Source organism: Hyperoodon ampullatus (genome assembly GCF_949752795.1).
Source record: "Hyperoodon ampullatus genome assembly, chromosome: 15".
Taxonomy (NCBI): domain Eukaryota; kingdom Metazoa; phylum Chordata; class Mammalia; order Artiodactyla; family Ziphiidae; genus Hyperoodon; species Hyperoodon ampullatus.
This window is the reverse complement of record NC_136928.1, coordinates 50428533-50444206: the sequence shown is the minus strand read 5'-3', so window position 1 is coordinate 50444206 and position 15674 is coordinate 50428533. Positions and strand designations below refer to the sequence as shown.

At 47.3% G+C, this 15674-nt stretch overlaps 1 protein-coding gene across 1 annotated transcript; it reads right to left on the bottom strand.

The window, feature by feature from the left end:
- Positions 1-5585: 5585 nt before the first annotated feature.
- MCFD2 (multiple coagulation factor deficiency 2, ER cargo receptor complex subunit) lies at positions 5586-8153 on the bottom strand (the record flags this gene model as incomplete). Its single annotated transcript, XM_079720473.1, has 3 exons — positions 5586-5714; positions 7087-7246; positions 8005-8153. 3 exons carry the CDS (start codon positions 8151-8153, stop codon positions 5586-5588), a joined length of 438 nt encoding a protein of 145 aa, XP_079576599.1.
- Positions 8154-15674: the final 7521 nt, after the last annotated feature.

Sequence of the window (15674 nt, the reverse complement as noted above, 5' to 3'; positions counted from 1 at the left end):
CTAAAATGGTGTCAGACTGGACCATGTCTGAAAACGATGATTTGCTCTTGGGAGGTGAGTGTGAGTGATTCCAGGAAGTCAGGGTCCAAGTTGGATGATGAGGTGCTGACAGAAAGAATACAGAACACAGCTTCCCCTCATGCTGGTAATGGAGGCCCAGATGGGAACATGCAGGAAGCTGTGCTTTCAAATAAGAGTAGTATTTAACTGTCTCAGCAGACCATGAGGCTGGGCCCCTGGCTGGTGAGGAGTGGGGAGATGTCCTTGAAAGAAGGGACAGTTCCACTGCCAACCATCCTAGGGCATGCCATGGAGAGCTATCCACCTTCCTCTTCTAGAAATTGTATCCTGATTTCCTTCGCAGAAACACTTCCTCCTCACTGTCAGTCATTTTATGCTAGTAGGGCTCCAGCCCCTCCCCAGAAATGCAGCTCTAACCAAGGCCTGAGCCCAGCAGTCTGTGTGGCATGGCCTTGGCCTCGGTGATGGGTTCAGGGATGGGCTCAGAATAATAGCTCTGGCTGACACAGACAAAGTGGGCAGGCTCCTTGCTTAGGGTTTTGCCTGTGTTACCTATATGTTACCTCAGTTGCTCCCCACAAGAGCCTCATGAGCTAAAACCATCATCATCCCTGTTGTCAGATGAGGAAATGGAGGCACAGAAGCATTAAGTAACAAGCTCAAGTGACACACAGTGGCAAAACCAAGACTCACGGTTAGGTAGTCGGATGCCAGAGTTCACGCTCTTAACACCATGCCATAGGGCCTTCTAGGTCACCGTCAGGGCATAGGTGTGCTGCAACAGAGACAGGCTTTCTTCTCTGCTAGGCTTGAAGCGGAGGAGGAGGCGGATGCTCTGGGGCTGCTGTGTGGGACCCACAGGTGAAGCACACTCTGCAGGGGGCAGAGCTGAAGATGGGAGGAGAGCAGGTGCTGGTGGCCGGGGGAGCCCTGGGATTGGCCACATCTGAAGCCGGTTTAGTAATGTGACCAAAACATCCTCACATTCCCCACATCCCTCACTCATTTTCCCCCCTTATTCTAAATAGCTTGAGTTGGCTTTTGGTTACTTCCTCCCTGTCATAGTTTCTGTTTTCTCTTTCTAAGAACTCCTATTAATTGGGTGTTGGATCTCCCCAGTAAATCCTCTTATTTTCTTATCTTTTCTCTGCTATCACCCATCTATTTATTTTTTTGTTCTACTTTGTGGGAAATTTCCTTGACCTTACCTTTTAACCCTTTTAATGGAAAACATGGTGGGGGTGGGGGGTGGGGCGTTTTTCACTTCTAGATTCGTAGTATCATGTTTTTCACTTCTAGATTCCGCAGTATCACATTTTTCACTTCTAGATTCCGCAGTATCACATTTTTCACTTCTAGATGCCGTAGTATCACATTTTTCATTTCTAGATTGTTTTTTCCAATTTTTCCTTTTTCATGACATCCTAATTATGTTTCATGGATGTGATCAAGTCTCACATCTCTGAGGACACTGATTATAATTTTTTAAATTGTCTGCTCATCCCTGCTTTAATTCAGTTCCCCCAATGTTCCTTTTCTCAGTTTGTTTTGGTTACTGTCTCCCTCTGGTGTTGAAGGTTTCCCTGAACTGCCTTATGATCCTAAGTAAACCATTCATATTTAAGTGTGACACTAACAAGCTGATTGGCAGCCATAGGTGTGTGGACGGGCTCCACTTGGTGGTTGTCTGCTGGGGGAGCAGGTGGCCATCCTGATTTTTCACTAGGAGCCCCAAAATGTTAGTAATTGAAGGTCTTGGTGGGGGGCAGCTCAGTTTCTCAAGAGAATGAACTTGTCGTTCACAAGGAACACAAGCCTGGCTCCTGGCTGTCTGGAGCTATGTAATCATGTGCAGAAGTGCACTTCACTTCTGTTTTTAGCGTGGTCCCTCATCCCCACTCTTCTCCACTTGGCATTCCCAAGACAAGAGCGTCTCTGACTCACCTCCTTCAGAGCCAGCCTGCAGTATTCTGGGGAGGCCAAATGGGGGATGTCCAGATGAGACAGACTGGGCCTGGCTGGGTCTATCCCCTCTTCTCACAGGGTTGGAATAATCCCTGCCTGTGGCTCCCCACTTCATGTCCACCTCCCATGGTACCTCATTCCTCTAGCCCCTGAAACTTTCTAGAATTCTAGGGGACAAAGAAGCTGCTTCCTTCAGTGCCACCCCCATTCCTTTCCTGACAGCCTACCTACCACTCTCCGCCTGCTTTCCACCCTCACATCTGGCAAACCCAGGTCACTGAAGATGGAATTTGGTTTTTTGTTCTTATTCTTAATTTGGGACAAATTACTTGAGATGAAGATATAGATGCCTTTATTCTATCATCTTGTAGTTGCCATTTATTTTAAAAATCCTTCTCTAATGCTTTCTTAAAACTACACACCTCCAAAACTCTCTTGGGGAACTTCAGGTGAAAAAGCAAGTTTGGAAGCAGCTGTCCTCTGGTGGTCTCTATCCCCACAGCCCTGCACACTTGCTGGTGCCTCTCTTCTCTTTTCCAGATCTTTCTAAGGAGGGAGGCATAGCTAATGGCTTGGTGCCTTCTGTGTGCCGACTAAGGAAATGTGGGAGGTGGTCAGTTCTCCCCTTTCTCAGGGGGATTAACTGAGGCCCAGTGAAATCAACTGTCAGGAGGCCAGGTGAGAAGAAAACTCCTTTGGTCTGATTTCTGTTTCAACGCTTTTGTGTCTTTCACCACTGCATTTAATACGACCCTTCATTTCTTCTCTTTTGAGAATTCATTCACTCACTCATTCATTCAGCACTTAGACTGAGGAATATAAGAAGCAGAGAAGAGGGAGTTCCCTGGTGGCCTAGTGGTTAGGATTTGGCGCTTTCACTGCCGTGGCCCGGGTTCAATCGCGGTCAGGGAACTGAGATCCCTCAAGCTGCGCGGTACGGCCAAAAAATTTAAAAAAAAATTAAAAATTCAGATTGAAAAAAAAAGACAAGCAGAGAAGACCCTTTGATGCCAGCCCCTAGGGGTCTTACACTTCTACCCAGCCCCTCCAGCTCCCACTCTCCAGTGAGAAGGGGCCCTGACTCTTCAGCCAGGCTGAGGAACAAGGGACTGACCGTGTTTAGCTCCTACTCTGTGCCAGCCACTTACCTGATGTTTTATATAGTTTCTCTCACTTTGTTAATACTCTTAACCACTCTGTGGGGGTAAGCTTCATTATAGTTTTAGATGAGAAACTGCAGTGGAGAGAACTTCAGAGCATAGCTCTCTCTGCCTGAGTCCAAGGCTTGTGCTGTTAGGAGGCGGCCTCTCTCAAGTATACTGATCTTCATTTTAGAGACAAAGAAACTAAGGTGCAGAGATGTTTCTTATACATTCTGAGAAATCCTTGAGGTGAACCATGAGAAGGCCAATGCCTCACAAGAGGGAGAGGAGATAAAGGAGGTATGAGAGGGAAGGGGAGACCATGCTCTGCCCCTAATGGTGCCAGCCCCTCTCCCACAGGGAAATTTCCTAAGAGGAAAAGTAGGCTAACAGGACCACAGAGGCCAGCATGGAATAATTTCAAATAGCAGCCAGCTGTGGAGGAGGAAAGAGGTGTCTTGTCTGGGTGACTCTACCTTGGAAGAATTGGCTTCTTGCTCCCCAGTTGCCTCACTCCCTAGCTGCCAACAGTGCGAGATCCTTTCAACCGCGAGCCTGCTCACTAGATCCATCCAGAAGGGCAGCTCTGGATAAAGAAAGGGTTTCAGGCAGGGGGTGGGGCTGGGGGGGGGAGGCAATGGTAACTTCTTCCCTTGCTCACTTTTCAATTGGCAGAACAAAGTGTCATTTCCAAAAAGCCAGGGAAGACTGTGATTTTTGCTTGGGCCAGGGAGGCTTTCAATAACACTATCTAATTAAATTTTCTGGCAAAGAAAAACCAGTCACCAGACTCAAGGAGAAAACCTTGTATTTTCCTAATCTAGAGAATGCAGTCATAATCTGAACTTGGCCAGAGAAGAAAGGTCCAAAAAAGTGATTTCATTCAGAGGAAAAAATGCCTAAAAGGGGAAAGTGACTGTGAATCCTGGGAATCTACCCCTGCAGAAAGGAACAGGGTAGCGCCGGGGTGGGCCCCAGCACCTGGGATGGAGAAGACACGTGTAAACTTCTGCATTAAACCAACCGACCCTTCGTGTGGTAGGAGAAGCAGCCTATGTGGACAAAATCAACTGCTCGCTCTTTTGTTTCATCAGTTTTATTAGTCATATATCCAGAATTCATTATATAAATCTTTCAAAATACTAGGTATTGCAAGAATAGTTTACAATTCAGCTCTGATTGCACAAATACTTGACACGAAACCACTTTTACAAATACTTATTTTTCTTGTAAGAATACTTTGGTAAAGAAAATAAGTCTCTATATATCTTACAGCAAATTTTATGCAGTTTTTTTCCCATTCAACCATCATTTCAGGTTTCCTATCACAGCACATGCGTCACATCCCATAAACCAAATTATAATCTGCTGCCACTGCTTGTTTTCAATTACTGTTGAAATTCACAATGTTAAGAGTTTTTAGGCTTCTTTTTCTAATCTTTCCTGATCTGAAAGAATTCACGTATTCAGGCTAGAAGAGGTAATTTAAACAACATTCTTTCTAAATCTAACTTGCATTGGGTTAATCACTGTGCTTGGTGAAGCATCTTTACACTTCTCACTTACGCTAGACCAGCTAGTAGTTCACCCCTGCTGTATCAAGCAGACGGGATAAAGTCCTTTTATTCCTAAGATCTTCTAAACTGCAAAACAAAACCCTAGAAACAAGAGTTAAATACAAATATTTAGAAAGCTGTAACATTTGCTAATGATGAGAAGTAGAGAACACTTTTAGACTCGAGGTCTCTCCTAGGTTGAAAAAGACATAAAAAAAAAGTGTAAGGATGTGGCAGTAGTTTTATAAAATATTGAAAAACTGAAAAAGGTGAATCACTTAGGTCAGTGATGTGTTGTTTCCAAAGTGCCAGGAGATATAGAATCTTAGACTCTGTGGCTAGCTGAACTATTTGACATTCTTCGAAATAGATGCTGTGGCTTTGAAATAGCCTAATAAATACTCCCTTGGCCAGAACAAGTAATCATTTAGGCCAGGGGAACTTTACAGAATACTGACCACGTTTCCTGAAGACGGGACCCACCAGGGAAAACAAGTGGCATACATTCCATTCCTTCAGTTGCTGACAAGTGTGTCCAGTTAGCAAGAGCTTGTCTTACTCTTCAGGTAGTGTGAATTAAAACCAAGAGCCTGGCAACATGCTCCAGTCTAGTTCCTGAGTGTTCAGCTCCAATTACCCAACATTCTTAAAAGGATTCTTTAATCAAGCCCTTGTCCAATAAGAGATTTAATAATGCTTGGGGACTACAGTAGGTCCCATTTCTCTGCTTTTTGATTTCTCTTGGTTTCTCTTTCTCACCCCAGTGTAACAAGCTGCTACAGGTTTGTACCAAAATCCCGTAGCAGTATTTTGGAAATGAGTTATTTTGCATTACCGAAAGTGTTTGATCACATTATAATGGTTCACATTTGCATCTAACTGGGAGGTGGCCACATCGTGTCTACTGCAGTGATTTTGCGAACTCGGCATAGTCAATGTATCCGTCATTGTTCTTGTCATCGTCTCTCAAAACACCATCTATTAAGTTGATCAGTTCATCTTCGTTCATTGGTGTCTGTTCATTCCCTTCCTACAAGGTACAAATTAGACAAGGATGAGCGGCATCTTTTACTGGAAGCGCTTGGTTAATGTCCAAAATAAAATGTCAATAAACTCCTTCAGATGTAGTACTTCTACTTCCAGGAATCCACAAACCACATATCAGATCCAGAGTCAATTCATAATAATCCAATTTAGAAATGATTTTTGGCAGTTAAAAGGACGATACAATCAAAGTAAGCCCTTGCTTATTTGTTTTAAAAATCACTTTTCATTCTTTTCTCATTACAAAAGTCATATGTGTTCATTGTAGAAAGCTGGGTCCACACAGAATTCTGAGCTTCAGAGATTCCAGGACCCGCAGCCCCATCCTAGAGAAAAGCTCACAGCCCAGGCCCTCCTGAGGGTCAGCTCTGCTGAAGTGGAAACAGTCCATGCTAGACAACATCTCGGGGTCAGAACAAGAGGAAGAAGGCACTGCCAACCAGTAGACCTCATCATGATCTTTGAGGTGAAGGCATTTCTGCTCACAGGGCCGAGCGCTGAGCTACGGCTGTTCACGTCCTCGGCTGATTCTTCCCCTGCCTCCTCTCCCACGTCCCCCCTCCCTCTCCTGCTGCCACCAGCATCCTCGCCTGCCAGGGCTGCTGGACCCCAGTCCCTCTGCCTGGCGTCCGCCCGTATGCCTCCTACAGCAGACCCTGCACTCGTCATGCCAGCCTCCTGTGCGAGCCCTAGCGCTCCCTGCAGCCTTCAAAGCAAACCCCACCCGGCTCAGCTCGCAGCCGTGCGAGCACACGCCCTCCCTAACTTTGCCTCTCTAGAGATTACAGTGTGGCACAGTGGGACAGACATTAGATCTGGAGACATAAGATCTGAACTTCAGCTTCCTTCCCTCTCAAACTGGGGCCAAAAACAAGGCCTGCCCCTTCCTGCTCCCAGGCTACTGCAGTGATCAAACGAGATCTCTAACCTGCTGGAAAGTGCTTTGTAAACTACGAGCACCGTACTGTTTGAGCATCACCCAAACCCTCAATTATCACCAAATCCCTTGAGCCCTTGGTCCCCTGACTCGCCATTCTTCCCAAATGAGATAACTTCTCCCCTGTTCTGCATTTGGAATGTGGTCTGTCTTTTAGCTGGTTCTCAGATGCTGGCGTGCAGCAGGAATGCCAGCGGCACTTGCTAAAGATAAAAGGAAAGCTCTGGGGCTTCTGCCTCAGCCCGTCCCCCTGTATGAGAAGGACCGCTGAACAGGAAAAGAGGCAGAACAGAAGGCGAGCAGAAAAAGGAGAAGCAGCAATAGTGTTGCACAAGGACGGGGAGGTCATCAAGTTCGGGGACTGAGTCACCAGAGGGAGGCCTTTCCGAGATGCTGTCTACTGAGCCATTGCCTGACCTACCTCCTTATGGACATGAGTGATGGCTGTGGAGAGTTCTAGGCCGTCAAGCAAATTATTGCCGTCATAATCATGCATTTTGAAATAATGGAGCTGCAGTTCTTGTGGGGACATCTCTGCCTCTGGTTTGTTGACGACACCTTCTAGATGCTCCATGATATGCCTAAAGACCAACAGTGAGACTCAGACCACTTGGTGGCGATGCTGGGATCCTACCAAAATCTTAAGGACTCTGAAACGTTCAAGATCTTAAAGTTCATCCATCCCAGAAAAACAAACATCAACAGTGGCAGACCACACTCAAGGAAGACAGATACAGGCAAGGCCCTGAAAGGAGCAGGGGAAAAAAAAAAATCAAATAGTTCATCTGTTATGCTGGCAAGATTATGGGTGTTTTTCCTTTTTATTATTAGAATATTGTTATAGCATTTTGGGGAGCTATTAATTTTTTTTTCTTAAACCAATTTAAGGATAACAGAGTATAATGTGTGAGGCTAACTGGCCCAGGGCAAAAGTGGCAACAAATGATTCAATGTTTGAACATGCCAATACAAAAGAAAAAGGTCTTGTCAGAAGCAAGAAAACTTAGCTCTATTTTGGACTCTGCAACTACCACTGTGTGTGTTTGTGTGTGTGTGTGTGTATGTGTGTGTCTGTCTGTCTGTCTGTGGTGAAAGAGAGAGACAATGAATTCAGGCAAGTCATTTATCCCTTTTGGGCCTCAAGATCCTCCATCTGTGATATGATGGTGAAAAAAGAATACCTGACTTACAGGTGGCTATAAGGAATAAATATCATCCTTGGAAAATGTTAAGGGGTCATACAAATAGTAGAAGGAAAGTTGGACAGCGCGTGCCCTTGCAGCTGGCTGCAGCTGCAGATGGGGAGGCCCCTGGACCACAGCCCCGGCTGAATACGTACTCTTGGTCATGCACTGTGCTCTTATCCAGGCCCACGCTGCCGGGATGGGAGAAGCTGGCCCCGGGCTCCTCAGCCCTGGCACCCAGGGCACAAAAGGCCCAGAGCAGGGCGCACAGGAAGGGGGGTCTGAGTAGCTGCAGAGATCTCATGGTCACCGGTACCTGGGAGGTGGGGAACACAGAAGATGAAGGTGAGAACACCAGAACTGAGGTTCTTTCAAGACTTGACACAGCGCACTCCTGGGAACCTGGGTGAAGAAACAAGGCTGGGAAAGAGGAGGACTGGGCCTAGGACAGCTCTGACACCAGACTGTAGGATGACCTTGCATTCTCCAGGTCCCCATCACTCAAATGGGAAGGCAGGTCCATGACATTTCCTGAAGCCCCTTTGGAATGCCAAGCAACTTGATGAGAGCTTATAGGGATTTGGAGAGTATTCCTGCCTACAAGCAGCTTACAGTCTGGTGAGAGAAATACTTCCTACTGAGAGTATGAATCAAGGCACAAAGTGAGGTGTACTAAAGAAAGATTAAACCCTCTGAGAGTTCAGAGGAAGAAGTTTCCTTTGGGCGAGGGAAAGCCAGAGAAGGTTAACAGACATGGGGATACTTCCGCAGGGCCCGGATGGATGGGCACGCAGTGGATGTGCAGGGACTGAGGGACAAAGGGAAGGTGCGAGCAGAGGGTCAGGTGCAGACAAGTGGGAGAGAAATTCCGAGTGGTTTAGTCAGGCTGGAGCTTAGAAGGTATGAAATAGACGGAATGGTGGACAACAGGCTGCAGAGGTTGACCAGGCCGTGCTGGATGTGGTTTTGCCGCTAGGCCAAGGGGGCTGAAGTTTCCTGGGGATAAATGGGAGCCACTGAGGGTTCACAAATGGGAGATGAGATCAGAGCTTAGTTTCACAATGGCTCAGCTGGCAGCACAGCAGGGAAGGTATTAGGGGGAGTGAGTCCAGAGACTGAGGGAGTTGAGGGAAGTAACGGGGCAGGTCAGATCAAGGCCCGCAGTGGTGGACACGGAAAAGAGGACGTTAACCCTTGCCTTGTCCACCTCCCAGGGCTGTGACGGAGGCAAGTAACTGAACCAGGTGAGAGAGCACTGGAGAGGAGAGTTCCATAGGAATTAGGTTCCGTCAAGTACTTCTGGGGTTTGGCTAGACTTGGAATCGTGGTCAACAAGAAGACACAACTGGCTACACAGCAAGCTCCCCGAGGGCAGGAGTGCTTTGTTCCCATCCATATCCCCACTAAAGGCTCAGGCCTTTAGTAACTGCTGTTAAACAGAAAGTCCTGGTCTTTCCAGGGGCTTACAGACTGACCTCAAAAAGGAAGGTGAAGGACAGCCAGGAGACCTCCATACAACACAAAGGAAACACCTGACTCACACATTCACTTCCCTGGATAATAAGGGCCAGTGATTTCTAAGGGGCCAGCTGCAGCCAAAAAACCTAAAGCAGCGAAGAGAAAGCATAAGGTACTAGTCAGACCCTCGCACGTGCCACACAGAGCTCAGCTCCGAAGCCACCGCCATCTCCACTGAGGTGTTACAGCCCCTCTCACCGGCCCTGAAAGGCTCTGTAGGGAGGACCCTGGGAGAATGCCATCCCCACAACGTTTAAGAAAATTTCCCAAACCCACTTTGCTGGATATCAGCAGTATCCTCCCTAAGGAGACAATGGTCACTGGGATGTATAACTTCTATGGTATAAAAAGAAGCATCTAGTCTCACAACTGAATAGTGACATCATAATGCAATCGTCATAATTCATAACAGAAACAGAAAAAGATGTTCAATATATACCAAGAGAAAAAGAGCAGGCTACAAAAGTCTGTAGAGAATAATTCATTTTTGGGGAATTCCCTGGCAGTCCAGCGGTTAGGACTCAGTGCTTTCACAGCTGTGGGCCTGATTCAACCCCCAGTTGGGGAACTATGATCCCACAAGCCGCGTGGTACAGTCAAAAAAAAAAAAAAAAAAAAGAATTCATTTTTGTAAAAACCAAAACAATGTATGTATATTTCTCATACACAGAACAATGACTAAAAACTATTAACAAAGATTATTTTCTGAATTATGAGAGATTTTTTTTTTTTTTTTTTTTTTTTTTTTTTGCCCATGCCATGTGGGATCTTAGTTCCCCGACCAGGGATCTAATCCACGCCCCCTGCAGTGGAAGCTCAGAGTCTTAACCACTGGACCACAGGGGAAGTCCCTAGGAGTGATTTTGATTTTTCTTCTCTTTACTTTTCTATTGCTTCTAAAATTTCTACTATAAACATGTTTTGTCTTTACAAATATGTATTTAATGCACTTCATCCCATAATTTTGTTCCAGACTATATGGATGGAATAAAAAGGGGGATTCCAGTTAAGTCTCATCTCTACAAAATAATTCAGGAACAGCCAGAAACTACATCCCAATCTTACCAAATAAAAGTGTCCAGACCCTGATGAGGCCACTGCCACTGTACCTGGTACCAGAAAACAAGGTCTCAAGTTACTCTCAGCAGAGACTGCCCCAACTAGAGCAGAACAACTTGTTCTGACCACACACCATAGAGTTCTGGGACAAGAGGGACCAGAGGGGGAAGCCAGTTCCTCCCAAGTCTTTCAGATTCATATGCATTAGATGTCTCTTTCTCCAGCAAGCCTTCTTCAATTCCAAGTCTGGCTTAGGCGTTCTTCCCCTATGCTCCTAAGTGATTCCCTTCAGAAGGGTCCTGTCCATCGCTGACAACAGCTGTGCACATGACCTTGAACATGCCTGATTACCTCTCAGTACCCCCTGCGGAACTGGGCTCTGTGAGGCCGGGGACTGCATCCACATCCCCAGCATTGGGGACAGTGCCTGCACAGAGGTTGGTGATTCTCAGCCTGTGTGCCATGGTCCTCGGGAGCTGGGAGGGATTACACCTTCACAGATACCACTGCCAAGTTTTGATGTCAATGTAACTGAGGATGAAACTTATTTTTGGAGGTATCTATCAGATAGAAAAGCTGAGTGGTCATCGGACCCATGGCACCATTTCCTATAACTATGTGGTTGGATACTTAGTATATCAGATAGGGGTGGGGTAGGCGGGGGAGAGGTTCTATTCAAATAACACCAAAAAGCAACCAAGTGCTTGAGTCCAAATTACCCCCTCTTCATAGGAGACAGGATAAAGGTCAAGAACCATACATTTTGGACTTACCCCATTTTGGTCTGCTGTGGCAGGTTTCTAACCATTAGACCACAACAAAAGTCAAATCTACAAACACAGAAGAGAAACTCTCCCCTACAAGTGCTACAAGGAGCACAGGGAATCTGGCTGCCACTTAACAAAGTAAACTACTCACATTGAAAAGGAAATATTAGAAGTCCCTTCCACCGAAAGAACAAGTTGCATCATCCACACTCCAACTACTTAGCTCAAGGCCATAAGCAAAGAGCTTGGCAGATAAGCCCCAGGAGTTCCTGGGATCACTGGCCTCTGAGAAATTAAAGGCTAGGCTGGAGAAAAATCCAGAGGAGAGATTTCTGAGAGAGTGGAACACAACCATTGAGACACCCTTCACAAGGAGAAGCGTCATTCCTGGGAGGAAGCGCTAGACCACCGAAGGAAGGGAGCTCCCGCAGTGCCCTGACTGTAACAGGGCTTCCCTCACAGCTCCAGCAGCCTCTTCCAGTCCCAGAGCATTTGTTCCCACTGCTTCCACCTGTCCGTCCTCCCTGTTCCTTCCAGGCCCAATTCAAATGTCACCTCTGTGTTCTCCCAGCCAAGACCAACTGTTCTCTCCTCTGACCTCAGTCTGCAGTCTCTCACACTCACTTGGCCTTAACATATGGTCACATATTGTGCTCCATTTGTTTTTCTCTTTTCTCTCCCTCTCTGAGGACAGGGAACCTATTTTCTCTGTCTCTCCTTTACCCTAGTGAATTTATTACAAAGTGCTGAGCTGACCTGGCATAGCACACCTTCACTCTGAATCAGGGCAGTGGATCCTGCAACCTAGGTGTGTTGTTCCCTATCACAGAGGATCTGACTACACTAAAAAAATAACTTCCCTTTGGAGCCGTCCCACCAGTGGTTTGGCCAGGCCCACGCTCATTGTGTCTTACCAACACCTAAGAGTTTGCAGCGAGCCTTCCTCCCATAAAAACCACAGCAGCTGCTAGCCACTTTTCTCTCATGCTGGGGCCCTCAGCTGAGAATCAACCTCAAAGCAGCCACACATCCTGTAGCCAGAGGCGATGCCAAAGAAAAACCTGACTGGCATTTCCCCATTTAAAACTACCATGGTCCTGGACTGAAAGCAAGAAAAGAACCAGGTTTCTAGGCAAAGAAACCTCTACGTGGGTTGGGGATTGAGAACTCGTTCTGAAAAAGTAGGCATTTAATAACTTGATCTCTTTGTTCATTTGGGGAGCCCAGGGAGCTGCCATGCTTCATTTATACATTTAACTAACACTCTTCACTAACAGCTTGGTGCTGCACAAGGTTCTAAGGATAGGGCTGTGAACCAGACAGGCTCCTGTCACACAGATTACAGCCTGCTGGAAAAGAAAGACCAGTTAATGCAACAGCGTACCTCAGAAGCCCCAACCCATACCTGGGTTAATGCATGAAGGATGATTTTTTTTCAAGGTGCTAAAGGATAGCACCTCAGGTAGAGGGAACACAATGTAACAAACACCTAAGCCTAGAAGGAACTTGATCCAATCTGGGAAATAAAAAGCGTTCAATATGGTTGAAGACACAGTATAGTGGAGATGGATGAGTTAAAGTAAAAAGAGGACAGGTCACGAAGGGCCTTTTAAGCCCTGTTCAAGAAGTTATAAGAGCAATGGGAATCCACGGAAGGGCGATAAGGGAATGGGGAGAGGGGTCTGGTGACGTGATCAGATTTCTGTTTTAAGACCATCACTCTGGCTTTCCACTACATAACAAACTACAGAGGATGGAGAAGGGATACAGGGGACCAGTCAGGAGGCTACTGAGTAGTCCAAGGGAAAGATGAAGGTGGCCTGAACTAGCTAGAGCAGAGGAACTGGGCGTGGAGAAGTGAGTATATCCCAGAGAGATTTGTGATGGATTCGTTGTGGGTGGGTAAAGAGTGTAGGAGGTGAGAATGACGCCCAGGTTTCTGCTTGGGCAACTGGGTGGATGGCGGGTGCCATGCCCAGACAGGGAATACTACAGGGGAATACAAGCTTTCCCCGCCTCCCCACTCCCCTGGCACGGCCTGGCCAAGCTCGCCCGCCCGAGAGGACCTGTTTATTGTCTCCCCCAGAGGGAGATGGGGTACAGGAGCAGATGGAGAGCTACGCCTCAGGCCCGCGCGCAGGTCCACGGCAGGTCTCCAAGAGGGCAGAGATCGGCCCTGATCGGGCTCATCTGCCCCGGGCGAGAGGCTCTGCTCCTAGTCGGCTAGCTTCCCGGGCCGACTTGGGGTCCGATACCCTCACCCAGGCCGCTCCTGCCTCCCAACCTGAGCCAGAAGCCCCGAGCCCCCCGAAGGGACGCCGGAATCCCGCCCCGCTGCCGACACCTGAATGCCGTCCCACGGACTTCCTCCTCCAAGGTCGGGTCACAGGCCTCACAGGCCTCACAGGCCGCAGCCGCATTGCGGCTGCTCCCTGGTTCACTCACCCTCGCAGCCAGCAGCTGCCAAACAGCTTTCTTCGGACACGAAGCCCTACGGCGTGAACCTCGCCAGCACCCGTCCTCAGAACGCTTTTTCTCGGCCCCGCCCCACCTCCGTCCCTCTGTGCGCACGCGCGCCCCTTCCGCCCGCCCATTGGCGCCGCGGGCCCCGCCCCTGCCAGGCTTCTGGCAGTGTGGGCCGCTGGGCTGATTCCGCGTGTAACGGGCTCAGGCCCAGTAAGGGCTGGGCGGAGACATTTCTTCTGCCTCCCTTCTCGAGGGCGACACTCGGTTGGGCCACCTGAACCCCCAGAGTCCCCGCAGGTTGCTAGGCAACCCCGGAAGCCCCCAGGGACGTAGTAGGGCGAGGACCTAAGGTGGCGAAAGCGGATGCTGCGGGTGTCAAAACTGGCTTTCAGCTCCAACTCCACCTCCACCGCCACATTTACAGGTTCCTGGGTTCCTCTGACTGCAAGTTGGGAAGAAAGATAATAGCGTAAAGGAAAAAAATGTTGCGTGCCATTCCAGTTCTACAAGGATCAAGCCATTAGCCACTGCAATTGACCACCAACAGTGTGCCCCGAGGGGAATTCAGGATGGAGGAAAACAGGAAACTTTCTGTACTCCGGATATACTGATCCTTAGATAGGTAAGATGCATCTCTAAGGAAAAATTCCAAATAACCCCAGGAAATATGGAACTGCTGGGGGCTCAGCCAGGGACTGAAGAAGATGCAGGGACTTGGTTGAGAGGACCATGTTGGGTGTCTGGGAACTGGGAGAACAAGGCACCCGGGCTTCCTATCTTTTTATGTGTTGGCAGAATGAAGAAATAAACATGGATGGTGAAAACATGGTCTAGGATCAAGAATCACTTAATAGCTTAATAGCCCAGAGAAGGCACTGTTTTTCCACTGAAGTTCAGAAATCTTTATTTCCTCCCTTCCCTGACCATGTGGCGAAAGAGCAGGGGCTTTGTAGGATAGAAGAAACCCTATTAATTCCAGGCTCCTTCCCCTTTCCTTACCCTGAAGTTTGAGTTAGTTAGATCTAGTTCATTTTTCAGCCCTCCCTCTGCCATCCATCCATTCTTCCATTTGTTCATTTATTCATTAATTCAGTAACATTTCTTGAGTACCTCCTAGGTACTAGGCACTGTGCTAGGAGTTACCAGAGAAACAAATACAAACAAGATATGTTCTCTTCCTTCAACAAGCTCAGTGTCTGATGGATAAAGCATTCTCATTCTATCTAACCATCGCTTACACTTTTTCTATGGATCTTATCCTATGTCCTCTCTCGCGCGAATCACCAATTACTCCCCCTCTAATAGCCCATCCCCACGATCATATAATCTTGCTCTGGTTTCTTCCCCACTACACTGCTGAAACTATAATCTCCATGCAAATTCAGTGGTGCTTCTCCTTCTCTGTTTTTACTTGCCTTCTCAGTACTATTCCTCACAGTCAGCCATCCCCACTTTGAAACACCTTCTTCTCTTGTTTTCTGATGCCATGTACTCTTGGTCCTCCTCCTACCTCATTGACTATTCTTTCTTGGGTTCTTTTCACTGACTTCTCATCTTCTGCTCAACCTGTAAATATCAAAGTGCTTAGTGTTCTATCCTTAGTCCCCTTCTTTGTCTCCCTACCCACTCTCCTTCTGTGATTTCATCTAGTCGTATGGCTTTAGCTGCCATTTGCAAGCAGATGACTCCAAAAGGTAGATCTCTAACAATGACCTCTGCCTGTAAGTCCTGACTCCTCTAAACAACTGCTTACTTGACATCTCCACACGAGTGTCTAACTGGCATCGCAAACTTAACCTGGCCCACCAAAATATTAATTTTCACCCCTAAACGTGTACCTCTCTGTTTTTCCCATTTTAGTGAATATCACTGCCATCCATTTAGTTGTTCAAGCCAAATTCGAGGAGCTATCCTTTTTGCCTCCTCAACTTTATTGAGGTATAATTGACATCCAGGAAACTATCATCTGCTACCTACCTTCATTCTTGCCCCATTTTAGTCCATGAGTCAATTGT